The 16929-nt window shown below is 42.2% G+C and overlaps 1 protein-coding gene across 3 annotated transcripts in view; it reads left to right on the top strand.

Annotated features, from left to right (window-relative positions):
- The first annotated feature begins 712 nt into the window (after nucleotides 1-712).
- The window catches only part of USP24 (ubiquitin specific peptidase 24), a 121561-nt gene continuing 105344 nt past the window's right edge, over nucleotides 713-16929 (top strand). For all 3 annotated transcript variants that reach the window (XM_075067635.1, XM_032766955.2, XM_075067636.1), the window contains exon 1: nucleotides 713-1123. In XM_075067635.1, coding sequence (XP_074923736.1) covers nucleotides 806-1123 — 318 coding nt within the window. In that variant the 5' untranslated portion in view covers nucleotides 713-805. The remainder of the gene's footprint in view (nucleotides 1124-16929) is intronic.

Raw genomic sequence — 16929 nt, 5'->3', positions numbered from 1 at the left:
TATAGCCAAGCCCCTAGTGGTGCCCCAAATTTTCAGGTGCCCTACGCAGCTGCCTATGTTGCCTATGCCTAAGGACGGCCCTGCATTTACCACTGTCACGTCCTCATTTATGCCAGCAGTTCTGCCAGCCTGTGCCAGCACAGGGTGTATGGGCACAGCAGAGATGGGCACAAATAAGCAAAGCGGGCAGAGGTGGGTTTGGGAGGCTCTTTCCCAGTCCTCATTGCCCACCCACTACAGGACAGGGCGGCATTAGTCTGGAAAACCCTAGTCCACTCCTCTTTTATCCCCCCCTAGCAGCCGCCTCCTTCTGTCCTTGCCATGCAGCCTCCTCCATCAGATCCCTGGCAGCCCCCTCCTTCTCCTCCACTCCTGGGAGCCTCCATTCCACTCCCTCAGCCTCCCCAGGTACCCTCTTGCCCTAGACCCTTCTCCCACTCAGGCTCCTCAGGAGGCTGCATCCTCCCGCTCAGAGCCCCTCCCTTCCAGCCCCGAGCCTCTCTCCTGCCCCTCTCCCCGCCTCCGCAGCAGCCTTCTCAGGTTCCCATGGCAACCTCCTCCTCCCTCACACCCCGCCCCTGCCCGCCTCCATTCATACCCAAGAAGCCACGCCCCCTTCCCTTGTCACGTGACCAGGGCCCCAAGCTTGTCCCCCACCCGGGCTTCCCCGTCCGCTTCCGGGTGGGTGCGGGGCTCCGCGGCGGCGGTCCTGAGGCGGAGGGGGAAAGCGGCCGTCAGCATGGCGGCGCGCAGAGCGGGCAGCGCTTGAGCCCGGCTCCCGGCCCCTATTCCCCCCGGCCCGGCCATGGAGAGCGAGGAGGAGCAGCACATGACCACGCTGCTCTGCATGGGCTTCTCGGACGCGGCCGCCATCCGCAGGGCCCTGCGCCTGGCCAAGAACGACATCAACGAGGCCGTGGCGCTGCTCACCAACGAGCGGCCCGGCCTGCACTACGGCGGCTACGAGCCCATGGACAGCGGGCAGGGCCAGCCGGGGCAGGGCGGACACGGCTCGCCGGCGGGCGGCCAGGGCTCCCGCGGAGGGGACGGAGACGGCGGCGGGGGGAGCGGCGGAGGCGGGTTCGATCCACCCCCCGCTTACCATGAGGTGGTGGAGACCGAGGTGAGGCGCGGGGGGCTGCCTGGGACGGGGCCCCTCACTCCCGGGCGCTGAGAGCTGTCAACCGGCGCCGGGCTGCACCTAACGGACCGGCCGCTGTTTCCTCATCCCCGGGTTAACGGGCCGATCCCCCGCAGGAGCCCGGCCCGGGAGGGTGGGATAGCGACAGCCCCACCTTTCTGCTCAGCTCCCACCGCTCGCCGGGCAACATGCTCGGCCATTTCCCGCCCAGCCCCAGTGCAAAAAATACCTGGCAGGGGCCGCAGTGTCTTGGTTGTAAGGGTGCCGGTCTCTGATTCCGCCCGACCTGGATGACTGGGCTACTGAGCCAAAGGCATCGGGAAGCTAGTAGGTTTCCACTGCTGCGTTGGGGCGGCTCCAAAACTCAGTGGGTGCACGGGTGAGTGCTGCTCTCGCTGCTCCCTGATGTGCTGGCAGAGCACAAAGTGATGGTGGTTTTAGCGTCTCCCACAATATGGATCCTGTTGTAGATTGCCCCCAAAATGGAGCAGCTCTACCCTTGGCATGTGGTAGCCAATTTCAGCCACCATCGGCTCAATTGATTCAAGGTATCGCTGCCTTCCTCACCCCGCCCCCCACCATAAGTATAGCATGGCATTTTTCTCCTCTTTGGTGACTGTGGAGAAAATATGCTGTATTTATTTATTTCAGTTTCTAGAAAGTGAAGTGCTTTCCATTTGCTCTCAGCATTTTAGGAACATAGTATCGTCTGGTTTTGCCAGGATTTTTTTTTCCTTTTCCTCATTGCATCAGCCAGGTGGCTCTACACTGTTATGTTCCATTTATTATTATTATTATTATTATTATTATTATTATTATTATATGGTTAAAAGAAAGAAAAAAATGATGTGATTACCTTGATTTACTTTGCCCAAATCAAAATAGAGTTGGGCTTGTTACTGGATGCTAGGTTGATAGAGATAGAAGTAATGGAAATAAGAATAAATGATAACTTAAAAGATGGTGAACTGAAATAACAATGCCTTGAAATATTGATTCCCCCCCCCCCCAAAAAAAAACTTTATAATTTAAACTTATCTGTATTTCAGAATAGCTTTTTGATAAAGGTACTGAAGAATATTTCCCCTTCACAACTTTGCCTCTTCCAACTGGTCTGCTTTTGTCTCTTCTCTCATCTCTCCTCTCTGTCAGTTATGCCAGCCTTATCGTCAGCCCTTATGCCAGCTTCTCATGCAAACCTCTTCATGCCTCCTGTGCTGCCTCTCATGTGTGGATGTCTTCTCTGACCTTATGTGTAAAGCCATTACCCTTTCTTCCCTCAAATCTGAATTCAAAACTCACCTTTCCCATGATGGCTTTAAGAAATGAGGCAATTAATGTCTAGGTTGTTGAATGTAGGGGGATGGCTGGTGTTTATCTGTATTTTTAAATGTTGCTATTATATGTGGATAACATCTGTATGCGTGTGTACACACACACAAGCTGTACCCCAACTTTCACTGCATCACTTTACTTAGGCAAACCTTAGGCACATGAATAGTCCTGTTGAACTCAATGGGTTAAAATCTTCAGCGGATGTGCTATGATGTACACCAGTACATTATGACCAAGAGGAAGGGATATTTAACATCTTTAATTTCAAATAAACATGTATAGTTAAACATAAGATTTTTTTAATATGATATTTAAAGGGACACTGACCATTTAAACATTACATTTGTCTTTTTTTAACCTATTCTTGTTATAAATGATATTTAAATTTATGATACTACCTCTGAAAGGATAGAGGGTGGAAATTCCTTTGTATAGTTGATGTTTTGTGTATAGTGAACTTCATTGTTTCCCTTTCATAGTAAAATATTTCTCTTTTAGTGGTAGTGTTACAGAAACTAGGGAAACAAACAAAATACAGAAAATATGACACATTGAGGAGGGTTAGGAGCATTTGAGAGTACAATTTCAGCAATAGGATCCACACAGATACAAGGGTTCTTCCACAGTGACAGATCTGATTACAAGATTGAGAGCCTATTTTTTGTAATGTGACAGTCTTACAGGAATAGTTTAGAGAACAAAGTTAGATGTTTTTGTATTGCGTTGTTACAGTTCTTCACTTATTCCAATTTTTCCTCTTTAAGGTATGAGCTGTGACCTGTTATTCTATTTTGTCTTTGTTTTTTAAAATTTTAACCTGGACCATTCCTACATATATACTTGTATGAGGAGACTACTATGATAGACACCTTCTGTAGCAGCGTTTCAAGATATACAGTTGGTTATAGAGACGCAGGCCGCTGAGAAATGTTTGTTTGCAACATAAGATGCTCTTTCTTTTACTAATCCTAGTTTACATTATTAAAAACGAATACATTTTAAAATCCAGTTTACATTTTAATTTAATTGTTTCTTTCTCATCATGGACAATGAAAATTAATCCCAAGTTCTTAATATTGCAGTGTTCAGGGGAATTGCTTAAGGGGGGCTGGTTATGTTTTATAGAAGCTTGTTTTTACAAAATTAAAATTTTGGCCAAATACACGTTGATCTTTTTTCTTGTTTCCTTATAGTAATTTTAGATGCCCCCTTTGTGCTTCAGATGAGTTGTTTCTGGGATGATTTTAATGAGGTTTTAAATAAGGTTTTCTCTTGAGAATCCATGAAACTTTCCAGGGGAAAATATTTCCACGGTATTTGGATATTCTTAGAAACACCTATCTGTTATGTTTGTTATGGTTACTAGAGTTGCATGTTAAGCACTTGTATTCAGTTTTTGATAAATAAGCAAGGTGATGGAATTTAGAATAGTCATATAATTCACTTGCTGATTATGATGCATGCCATGATGACGGGTTATATTATTGCCAAATGCCCTACCCTCAGCGACCAAAAAAGTCTGTTCAACCATCATCAATTCCATCCATCTTGGAGATATATCAGGAGGAGCCTGTTTGCTTGCTGCTTTATTTGCCTGTGTGGGCATGGAGTCCATTAAATTTAAGACTTTAAAAAAAACCAAATAAATTTGGCACCTTGGAGACCTTTCTGAGCTCTTAATTCATTCCCCTTATACTGTCCTGTTCTTTGAGGCCCCATGGGACTGAGGCTTTTGAGCCTGAGGCTTGCAAGAAGAGATAGTATCTGTCTTGGTGGCTCTGGGGTTGTGGGATCTCTTCTTTTTAGAACTTATGGTAACAACTTAAGACCCCTCTAGAAATAAATGTTAAATCTTTTTTTATTTCAGAAGATTTTAGTATTACATGTTTCATGTTTTTCAAACATCAAGGTTTATTCTCTTGAGTTACAAATTATAAACTTTGATTCACTGATTAAAATGCCTAAGCTGCTTGTAAATAGATGCTATGTACATTTAATAATAAAGTCAGCGATAATGTACACTATAATTGCATAAATAATATACTTGTTTATTTGTATTTACATTGCACATCTTAAGGATATACACTCTAAGACTAGACAAAGCCAAAGGTTGAGAATCTGAAAGGTGAAGTGTTCAGATAAAATCCCATGAAGACACAGGAAAGGAAGAATTTAATCAGGAGGGTAATATCTTGATCAGGAACAATGTTCAGTACATTAATAAAAATTATGTATTTAATAACATCTCTTGGTTTAAGCTTTGTGGTGAATGGGTGAGTTTCAGTGAGCAAGGCCCAAGAGTCTACCTACCTGTGCCCACCTTCAGTGAATGGATTAAAGATTTATTATGTGGGGAGAAGAGCTAAGGAACTTTCTCATCCTTTGATGATTGTAGTGAGGATTGTGGCTGTTATATTGTTACCATCCTCCTCTAAATGGATCAAAATAAATATTTTCCTATGAAGGCAGAAACTGATCTTAAAGAGAGAATTTGGTAGTGAGGATAATTTAGAGGGCTGGGAGCTCATTATATAACTTAAACCCTGCGGTATGACAGAGTAGTAACTTGCTGTGTGCTTCACTCATACTAATGCACTTGCTGATCTGCAATGTTATGTGTTAGTTTCATTTCCTAACTTTACAATTAAAAAGAATCTGGAATTCATGTTAGTTTTTCAGGTTTTTTAGATAGGAATTTCCTTGGTGCTCACTCCTTGGTATCTGAATAGTTCACATACCTGGGGTGTCACTGCGTTTTTCAGCTACCAATCTAATTAACAGTGATGGCAGGGAAACTGAAACTGTGATCCAGTGTCTGATTCTTACTATAGTTCTGAACCAGTCTCATTGCACACCAAGAGCCAGTAGTTCAAAGTTTGATAGGCTTCATCGGGATAAAGGTGTGTACCTTCTATTTTTGTGAATCCGTTTGTTAGTTTTGACCTGAATCAGAGTTCTGCTACTCCCCCTCTCCCCCCATCTTCTCCACTAACTGACACTTGTCTCAAGTGCTGAGCAGGGCAGAGCTGAGGCCCTTGCTCAGTACTGACTTCAGGAGTACTGCAAAATGGGATCCTCCAGCTTGGGGAGTACTGAGCAGACCTTGCAATTCTTGAGCCTGGCCAACCCTTTAGATGAGAGAGCCAATATAATGTTCTGGAATGTATGGGATACGAAAAGACAGCAAGTTTTCTGTTCAGCATTTACTTCTGGCATATAGTGCTGTTGAAAAGTCAATGAACACAAATTACAGTAATAGTATTCAGCATACACTAGCATATTTCTGCTGTTTCTGTTGAACTTCATGTTAGCATTTTAAGAATTGCCAGAAAGTATGCATCCTAGAGTAAATTTGATGTTGCCCCTCTCTCTGTTAAATCTATTTCTAGATTATCACTTCACAAGAAGCGCACAGTGCAGGAGTGTTATGCTTTTTTATCTAGATGGTATGTTTCAATACAGTTCATGATCTTGTGGATGGAATTTATTTTTTACTACAAGATGTTTTTCTCTAGACAGAACTGTGGTGATGTGGTGAAGTACATTGTTTCAGTGTGTTTGCCTTACAAAAGTTACCTTTTTTTGTAATACAAAATAGTAGAGCTTCAGGCATGGTACGAGTTACAGAACGGGTTTGTATTCCACATTTTCAGTTGGAGTTCTGTTGCCTCTGTGTAATTCCTACTGCAGATCTAAATAGATTTATAAATGATTGAATGCTTTACGTAGTGGTGACTGTGAAGGAAAGTGTGACCATTATGTAGTTGCTAATGTACGCAGAAACTTGGATGTTAGAATCTGTTATGTTGAGTGAGGGAGAATGTTGGCCAGAACCGAGGTTCGTTCACCTTTTTTCCTTTTGAAGATGACATGACACTGGATAGGTATTGAATGCTGGAAGATAACATGAAGGATACCAGATCAGCTGCTCCTCTCCTTCCCCCCAAGTGATGCAGTGTCATCCTAGAATGGGGTCCATAATCATGGTGTGAAAACTAAATGCCACATCCACTAGCCCAGTGGTTCTCAACCAGGGGTACGCATATCCCTGGGGGTACACAGAGGTCTTCCAAGGGTTACTCAACTCCTTTACATCAGTATTTCTCAACGTAGGGGTTGCAGTCCTTAGGGAGGTCATGGGATGGGTTAAGGGGTTGCAAATGCAGGGCCAGCATTACGGGGTAGCAAGCAGGGCAGTTGCCTAGGGCCACAGGAATCTAAGTTACATGCCTCAGCCATGCTGCATGTAGGTCGAGCTTCAAACAAGGCTCACAAGTGAAAAACAGGCCGAAGTATCTCACTGAAATGTAATTAGAATATTTGTATTTAAATTGATTTATTTTATAATTATATGGTAAAAATGAGAGAGCAGTTTTTCATTATTAGTGTGCTATGACACCTTTGTATAAGGCAAAACACCTTGAACCTGCTAAGTTGTACCTGCTTATACAAGTCTTGATTAGGCCCTCTTAGCATAACATAAATTGAATGCATATCAGATTTACTCCAACCAGCAGACAAATTGATTTGGAAAAAATATAGAATTCTGTACATCACATTCTTTAACTAACAAGTTGGATTTTAAATTAAGCTGTTTTCGCAAAAAGTATGAAGTGTTGACTCTTTTCATATATCTCTTACGGGCCATAATAGAAGCTGTTATACATGCTCGAAACAGGGTTGTGAAAGAATGATGATGAATGTCAATTTTTTAGCAAGTATCAGGGGTAGCCATGTTAGTTTGGATCTGTAAAAAGCGACAAAAAATCCTGTGGTACCTTGTAGACTAACAGATGTATTAAAGCATAAGCTTTCATGGGTGAATACTCACTTCATCAGATGCATGTAGTGGAAATTTCCAGAGGCAGGTATAAATATGCAGGCAAGAATCAGTCTAGAGATAACGAGGTTAGTTCAATCAGGGAGGATGAGGCCCTCTTCTAGCAATTGAGATGTGAACACCAGGGAAGGAAAAACTGCTTTTGTAGTTGGCAAGCCATTCAGTCTTTGTTTAATCCTGAGCTGATGGGGTCAAATTTGCAAATGAACTGACACTCAGCAGTTTCTCTTTGAAGTTTGGTCTTGAAGTTTTTTTGCTGCAGGATGGCTACCTTTAAATCTGCTATTGTGTGTCCAGGGAGATTGAAGTGTTCTCCTACAGGTTTTTGTATATTGCCATTCCTAATATCTGACTAGTCCATTTATCCTTTTACATAGGGACTGGCCAGTTTTTCCGATGTACATAGCAGAGGGGCATTGCTGACACATGATGACATATATTACATCAGTGGACGTGCCGGTGAATGAACTGGTGATGTTGTGGCTGATCTGGTTAGGTCCTGTGATGATGTCGCTGGTGTAGATATGTGTGCAGAGTTGGCATCGAGGTTTGTTTCATGGATTGGTTCCAGAGTTAGTTACTATGGTATGGTATGTGGTTGCTGGTGAGAATATGCCTAAGGTTGGCGGGTTATCTGTGGGTGAGGACTGGCCTGCCTCCCAAGGCCTGTGAAAGCGAGGGATCGTTGTCAGGATGAGTTGTTGATCACTGATAATGTGTTGGAGAGGTTTTAGCTGAGGGTTGTAGGTGATGGGCAGTGGAGTTCTGTTGGTTTCTTTCTTGGGTTTGTCTTGTGGCAGGAGGCTTTTGGGTACGCTTCTGACTCTGTTGATATGTTTCCTTGTACGGGTATTGTAGTTTTGAGAATGCTTGGTGGAGATTTTGTAGGTGTTGGTCTCTGTCTGAGGGGTTGGAGCAAATGTGGTTGTACCTCAGCGCTTGGCTGTAGAGAACGGATCATGTAGTGTATCTGGGATGGAAGCTGGAGGCATGAAGTTAGGCATAGTGGTTGGTGGGTTTTCAGTATAGGGTGGTGGTAACGTGACCATCACTTATTTGTACTATGGTGTCTAGGAAGTGGACCTCCCGTGTAGATTGGTCCAGACTGAGGTTGATGTTGGGGTGGAAACTGTTGAAATCATGGTGGAATTCTTCCAGCGTCTCCTTCCCCTGGGTCCAGATGATGATGTCAGTGTAGCGTAGGTAGAGAAGGGGCATGAGTGGACAAGAGCTGAGGAAGCGTTGTTCCAGGTCAGCCATAAAAATGTTGGCATATTGTAGGGCCATGTGGGTACCCATAGCGGTGCCACTGGTCTGGAGGTATATATTGTCACCAAATTTGAAATAATTGTGTGTGAGGATAAAGTCACAGAGCTCAACAACCAGTTGTGCTGTGGCATCATCAAGCATACCGTTCCTAACAAACCTCCCACACACAGATGGAATACAAGTTGTGTAGAGAGCCTCTACATCCATGGTGGCTAGGATGGTGTTTTCTGGAAGATCACCAATGCATTGTAGTTTTCTCAGGAGATCAGTGGTGTCATGGAGATAGGTGGGGGTGCTGGTGGCATAGGGTCTGAGTAGAGAGTCCACATGTCCGGACAGTCCATCAATGAGAGCACCAATCCCAGAGATGATGTGTCCAGGATTTCCAGGTTTGTGTGTCTTGGGTAGTAGATAGAATAATCCCGGTTGGGACTGTAAGGGTATGTTGATTTATTTGTTTTATTTTATTTTTTTTAGCAGTAAATCTACATACTTTCTCTTCAGAGAGTGGTATCAGAAAGCGAGCAAGATGTATAAGTGAAAAGTTACTGTATAAGTACTGTGAAGTTGTCCTAGTTAACGTTGTTTCATTGTTACGTTACTGATCAATTAGAGAACATGCTCGTTTAAAGTTATGCAGTGCTCCCTTATAATGTTGTTTGGCAGCCGCCTGCTTTGTTCACTGCTTGCAGGAAGAGCAGCCCATTGGAGCTAGCTGGTGGGGGCTTGGAACTAGGGTGGGCCGTCAGCCCCTCTATCAGCTCCCCTCTCCGGTAAGTTCCCTGTACAGCAGCCGCCCAGCAGGCTGTCAATTGCTGGCAGTTCAGCTGTCCCACTGCCTTGTGCTACCCCTGCCCTCTGCCTTGGAGCTGCTCCCTGGAGCCTCCTGCTTGCTCTGTGGAGAGGAGGGAGGGGGAGATGTGGGGCTAATGTCAGGGTGTCCTCCCCCCCTGCTCCTGCACCTTGCTTACTCTATCTCCATAGAGTGCGGTGGAGGGACACGATGGAGGGAGCTTTCTGGCAGCAGCTTCTGTCTCAACTTGCTGATCTACTTAAAAAGGCAGTGTACTTAGTGGGGTCAGCATACTTAAAGGGGCAATGCACATCTTTCACACGTGTGTGTCTCTGTCTACCATGCTGCCTCCCCTCCCTCCATTCGTGCTGCCTTGTAGAGTGTGAGGCTACATTAACAACATTGGGTTAACCCTTGAGGGCTTAGCTGGTTGCTAGTTCATCATTTAGCAGTAAGACATTCCCAGGGAAATATCCCACCCTCTAACTTCACCACCTCAACCAAGCTTCACAATCATCATTGCTGCATACCAGTATCAAATTGTTTGTTTAAACTTATACTGTGTGTGTGTGTGTGTGTGTGTGTGTGTGTGTGTGTGTGTGTGTGTGTGTGTGTGTGTGTATACACCTCTACCTCGATATAAAGGTGTCCTCGGGAGCCAAAAAATCTTATCGCATTATAGGTGAAATTGCGTTATGTTGAACTTGCTTTGATCCACCGGAGTGCACAGCCCCACCCCACCCCCAGAGCGCTGCTTTACTGCGTTATATCCAAATTCATGTTATATTGGGCTGCGTTATATCGGGGTGCATATAGAGATAAATAGATATAAAAAAAATTGTCTTTTGTCTGGTGGGAAAAAAATTTCCTGGAACCTAACTCCCCCATTTACATTAATTCTTATAGATTCGCTTAACATTGTTTTGCTTAAAGTCACATTTTTCGGGAGCATAACTACAACTTTAAGCGGGGAGTTGCTGTATATCTTTGTCACTTGGAGAGAAGGAAAGGAAGAAAGCAAGAAACCCCAAGAAGTCTGCTTGCCATACATTCTTCCTTAAATCTGAGCATTCACTGAGCCATATAGGAAAAATTCTTCCCCCTTTATGGCCCAGTATTGAGTATCTAGTATGATAAAGCCTCCCCAGTGAAAAATCCTGTCATACTTAAAAGCAGAAGTGCAATATCTTTTTAAGCTTTATCAGCTTTTATTGAAAGTGCAGGATCCTACTAAATCAGCTTCCCCTTATCCCTACTAACATTGCAAAGTGAAATGTGTAGTTAGATTTTAAATGTTGTTTTGTAGTGATATCTTGCCTGGGAGGGAAAGACTCAAAATGGAGCACACTCACCAGTATGCAGAGACCAGATGCAGGGATTCTGTAAATAGGAGCAGCAAGGGTTTTGGTAGGTAAGCCAAGAGAATGCTGGAAGCATGACCAGAGAGTCCACAAATTCTGTGAGATCCCATAAGAAACAATGACGATATTAAACTCCTGGAATGTAGTAGCAACCATGCAGATTATAATGGTTCTAGTATATCTCTCTGGATATTCTCTTACTCTATGAAATGGTTTTTAACAATCATTACTGTGACCTTCTTGTTAAAGTGTAACTAATAGATTGTATGCCTCCTAGCTATCCCTGACTCACTTTAAATATGTCCTTTCTTCGTCAATTTGTCATGTATGAGTTTTGGTTCCACTCTCTACCATATTGCACAAGGATATGGTTGTACTATAGACTCATCCAAGATTATTTTCAAAGGTAGTTTTATGTTCTAGGTGCAATTCCATCATTCTGCCAACATTCTTCCCATGTTCTACCTCATAGAAAAGAGGCTTTGTAAGGGAAATGGGCCAGTAACCTTTGTGAACAATGTGTTAGCAGCAATTTTTCACTAGTTATACTGCATGCATCTCAAAACTGAGTCGCAATAATGTGGCGCGAGAGTAGTTTCTGTGTTTAACAGTAATGTGACTCAGGACTTGTGGATTCTGTTCCTGGCTCTGGCACAGATTTACTGTATGACTTTGGGCATAATTCTCTGTGCTTTGGTTTCCCTCTGTGAAATGAGAATAGTGATACTTATCCACCACATAAGTGTACTGTGAGCATTAAGTCTTTTAAAGTCCTTTGACATCCTTGCATAGAGGGAGCTAATAGGTTTGCAAAGAATAATTCTTTTGTCATGTGTGATAAATCTTAGTTCTTAACTAAACAAATGTGTTAAATTTAACCCTATGATCTTGCTGTGCATTTCAGACAGACCTGTTTATTACACATACTGATTTTTGAGCTATACAACATGAAGATCTTTGCGTGGTATTCTGGAAATTTTTACAATGTGTTTTACATAAGAATTGGCCTTGTAAAATCATTAAGCAATCAAATAAAGCATTGTGGTAGATGCTATCATTAAAATCCTGTTTAGCTGCCATGTGGCTATCAAGTGGCATTAGAATTTTAACACACTTGTATTTCTAAAGACTGCTGAGTAAGCTAGAGGACATCTTTCTTGGCTTTGCCTATTTAAATTTTTCAGCGTGTTTTTTTTTTTTTTTAAAGTAACTTGACACATCTTGCACTATTTATGAATCTTGATGGGCCAAGAGTAGAGACAGATACCAAGAAACGACTTGAAGAGGGGAGTACTGGATGAGAATTAGACTCATAGTTGCAAATACTAAATTCTAGCTTTGTATTTCAGAGGGCTTGCAAATTGCTTGGCATGTAATCTGTAGTGTAATGAAGTAGTTACCACATAAATATTAATGCTTTTAAATTACTAGATTGACTCAGGACACATGTTATAGAGGTGATGTTTGTAGTCAGTGCAGATGGGAGGTCGACTTGCTTTGTATATAGGCAGCTTCTCAGCTGGGCAGGAAATCTCTTTGATATAACATTCTCTAGCTGCATTTTCTGGTCATCTTCCCAGCCTAAAGCACTATGCTGTGGCAGCTGTTTAATAAGGAAGTGAAATACTGAAGGAAAATGGGGATAAAACAAATTGCCAGTGTTAGATGTTAATTCCAGCAGATCATTAGGAATGCTTTTGGATTAACAAACAGTAGCTCTTTGTAAGAAGTGGGCTGGGAGGGCAAGGGAAGTGCTTATTTCTTTGTAACCCTTATTTTCAGAAGCACTTGGGTATGTTAAATATGCAATAGGAGTAGTTTTCAGTATGTAAGTTTCTGCCACACTCTAAGCCAAATTCAGAGGAGTCAGGGGTAGTCTGAATTTACCTTGTTTCTTTAGCTCCTCCACTTGTCTTATTTACACAAATGCAGACTCCTACTTGCACATGCTTCACTAATGTGAAGTTTACCCCTCCTTATTCATTGTCTCTGTATGTGGCCTTTGGAGTTTAAGGGAGTCTAGCATGGTGTTGTTCGCAGGCTGTGGGGGTAGGAGGAAGGAGTGTTATGGGTGGGGAAAAAGAACAGCTAACAGAAGGGTGTAAGAAGATGAGTTAACGAAAGCCACCCCTTACCTAAATTTACATTTATCAAAGCTCCTTGCTGTGTACGTTTTGCCATTAGACTCCTTTTACACTCCTACATTAGTGAGTGGGTGTAAGCAAGACTAATATCTGAATTAAGCTCCATGTATGGAGGCTTAGAACTGACATGATATATTCTTGTTCTCTTCATAGCAAGCAGAATTAGGCACGTGCTGCTTTTCATAAGCAAGATGGCCTAGTGGCTAGTGCTACACACTGAGATTTAAGAGAAATGTCAGTTTTGTTTTCCTTACTGATTTATTGTGATCACCCTAATTTAATACTTAGTTTAAAATCTTAAAAATCTTTCCCTACTGACGTATTTTGTCATTGGGCAAACATTTTTATATCTCTAGTGATCTTGCAGCACTGTGAAGTCAATACCTAGTGTCCTGGCAGAAGCAAATAATACTAATGATTTTGTTTTTTTCATTCTGGAAATCTGTCATTCATTAAGGCACAATATTTAATTCCTGCTAAAGATTGTTAGTTGGAGTTCTGACAAGCAGTATGTTTGTGTGCGATCACTCTAAAATGTTCATAATTATTTACTCCTCAGCATCAATACAATGACTAGACTATAGAATTGCAGCTATGAATGTGGAATATACCTGTACACAAATCTGTTTAAAATATTTCTTGTTATAGTATTTAAAACATTTTCACCTTCAGGTTTGTTTTTACACATACATGGCATATACATAGCCGCAGAAGAAGCTTCCAGTATCAATAGCATTCCTTGTAATGGCTTTATTTTCCCCTTTCCCAGACTAATGCTAACTACCTAACTTTAAAAATGAGGCCAAAAAATGTTTGCAATAGGTGCTATTGCACCTTCTGATCTGTCATGGTTTCCAGACCGTGTGATGGTTACACTAAAGCAGTGGTTCTCAACCTGTTTACCATTGTGGACCGCATAAGCAGCTCTCTGTGTTGTTTGGGCCATATCCACACACTATATATACTACCTGTATGGCCTTGAGGATGTCACAGGGCTGCAGCTGCATGCTGATTGGGCCACAGGTTGAGAACCACTGTATTAAAAGGATCAATATTGCCCTTTCTTAAGCCACATGTCCCCCAGGAAATCACATGTGTGCAAACCATAAGCTTGGGATCCCATTGTCTGTTTTCAGCTATAGCCCTACTAATATTTGGGCACTGTGCTGGACTCTGAACATTTAGACAGCTGGGCTGGGGAACACTGAATGGTAACGTCGCACCGTTACCTGGAAACCAGGAATTGCAGTTCCAGCAGCACTCTTATAAAATTTTAATTAAATGAGTTTAATTTCTAGACTGGCTTTGGGCTAAGAGGATTTCCTCTTGGAAGTACGTATAGCATTTCTGTATCCAATCTTATACACTACACTGGTTTTGTTTTTGTAGCTTGCAGTTTTGAGTGGAGGAAATAGGTTCATCTTTTTAGATTTTCCATCGGGCCTAATTATTAATAGTTATTAGGGATTGTAACAAAGAAGGTTAAGCCCACTGATAGATCCATGGTAACAGGACTGTTAGTCTAAAGTAGGCTCAGAACCTACATCTTGCTCTGTGCGTGTATGCTGAGTTAGAGATTTGATGGGAGCATATTTAAATTCACCTGTAAAAAGAATCCCAGTTAGCTTCAGCTAGGTGGAGCTAACCCTGAGACGACTTATTTCTTGTGAAGTGAAAAGCAGTCCTCCCATACAAGTGCTACTAAATGTTAATTGCTTCCCATACCTGTGCTGCAAGCTACATTTACATTTGTGTGAAATAGCACAAATTTGAGCTAAAGGAGTTGACTTTCTGTAGAAATTAGGTAAATCATCTAAATGCTTAAATAGTCTAGGACTTTTTTGGTATCACTTTGGTAGCAGAACAGCAATAAGGTAGAACCTTCCTGAGTTTGCTAATCAATGAACTTCATAATTTTCACACATGAAACAGTGTGCCTCCTTTACCAAGATTTAATAGCAAAGTGCTGTAGTGACTTCTTGTTTTGCAAAATCTTAATTATTCTAACCATATATATGCAGAACACTTACCTAAATATTATGAAGTACTATCAATAATTAAAGATAGACTGCACTCTCAAAATAAATGAACACCACATTTATAGTACATTTTGGCATGTACTATACTTTCTAACTGGTAAAATTCTGTAAATCACAATGGGTCTCTGTCACTAACTTTCACTAATGAAGTTTTGCAAAGTTTAGTTTTGATTCTCTTAAGATTAGAAATGGATGCCAAGTTTGCTGTGAGCAGTATGGATTACATGAATTTCGGGTAATGTTGGGAGTCAGAAATCTTTGGTTCTGTTCCCAGACCTGCCACTTGTGTAACTTTGGGGAAATCACTTAACCACTGTGCTGATGTCCACCAGTTTATAAAATGAATAGAAGACTAACATTACATCTCACTTTATAAGGTAGACCAAGTGTTTTGAGAGATTTGGTTGAAATCACTGTATAACATGCAAAGAAGTGACTCTGGGTAGTTGATTTAAAAAAAAAAAAATCAGCTTTCAGCAGCTGCCATAATAGATCCTAGACGCAGAGTCCATCTTCCTTTTTAAAGATGGATTTGTAAAGCTTTTTTTTAAAAACTGAGACCCCAGACAGACCGCAGAACATACCTGCTGCATTAAATATGAAAATTCCTCTGGACAGCTAACTAGAAGAGGAACTGGAACTATCGTGTCTCGATTTCAGGATTCGTTTATGTCTCCTAGGTTGACAGACATCAAACCTTACAGAGCAGAGATAAATGCTCTGTTTTATGAGTGTGTGATGTAGTACTTTTATACTGCCTTTAAGAACATAAGAACGGCCGTACTGGGTCAGACCAAAGGTCCATCTTGCCCAGTATCTGTCTACTGACAGTGGCCAATGCCAGGTACATCAGAGGAGCTGAAACCTAAACCGGCAATGATCAAGTGATCTCTCTCCTGCCATCCATGCTCCATCATTGCCGAACAAGAGACTGGGAACACTCATATTTTACCCTCCAGGCTAATAGCCATTTATTGACTTAACCACCAATAATTTATCCAGTTCTTTTTAACACACTGTGTATAGTCTAGCCTTCACCCTCCCAGAAGGAGTTCCACAAGTTGATCTGTGTGCTGTTGAGAAGCAGCTCTTATTTGTTTTAAACCTGCGCCTGTTAATTTCTTTGTGACCCCGGTAGTTGCTTGATATATGGGAAAAGTAAATAATTTTTCCTATCTGCACTTTCTCCAAACATCACTCATGTATTGTATATACCTCTTCATATCCTCCTAGTCTCTCGCTTTCATTTTCCTCCTATGGGAACCCTCTCCAACCCCTATCCTTTTAGTTACCCTTTCTGAACCTTTTTAGTGTAGATATCTTTTGAGGTGAGGAAGACACATCTGTACACAAATATGTTGAGATGTGATGTACCATACGTTTATATAAGGGCAATAAATGATACAGTCTTATTCTCTATCCCCTTTTTAATGATCTAACTCGTTTGCTTTTTGGACCGCCTCTGCGCACTGCATAGTGACACTCAGAAGACCAATCCCGATGACACTAAGATCTTTTCCTGACTCGTGTAGCTTAATTACCCATCTATTTGTAGTAGTGGGTTATTTTTCCAATGTGTGCATAAACTTTACAATTATCTAGCATTAAATTCAATTTGCCATTTTGTTGCCCAATTACGCGGCCTTCCAGAAATGCTCGTCCCATGCCGGGCAGGAGACAGGCAGACTTCAGAGTCTCAAATGAGTGGGTGCAGACGTGGGTGTAGAGAGGAGGGGTTACGTTCGTTAGGAACTGGGGAAACTTTGGATGGGAAGGGAGCTATACAAAGATCGGCTCCACCTAAACACAGAGTTGGACCAGACGCTGGCATCAACATTGAAAGGTGTAAGCAGGTTTTAACTAGGGAGATGAGGAAAGCCGCCTCCCCTGCAGAGGAACATGTGGATCGGCAACCAGACTCCTAGGGAGAGTTGATGAAGAGACCTCCAGTTGGTACAGGGGCAGAGGCACGGAAGAGGATAAGTAAGGGCCAGTCACATGATAACA

Source organism: Chelonoidis abingdonii, chromosome 7, assembly GCF_003597395.2.
Source record: "Chelonoidis abingdonii isolate Lonesome George chromosome 7, CheloAbing_2.0, whole genome shotgun sequence".
Taxonomy (NCBI): Eukaryota; Metazoa; Chordata; order Testudines; family Testudinidae; genus Chelonoidis; species Chelonoidis abingdonii.
This window is presented reverse-complemented; position numbering and strand designations above follow the sequence as displayed.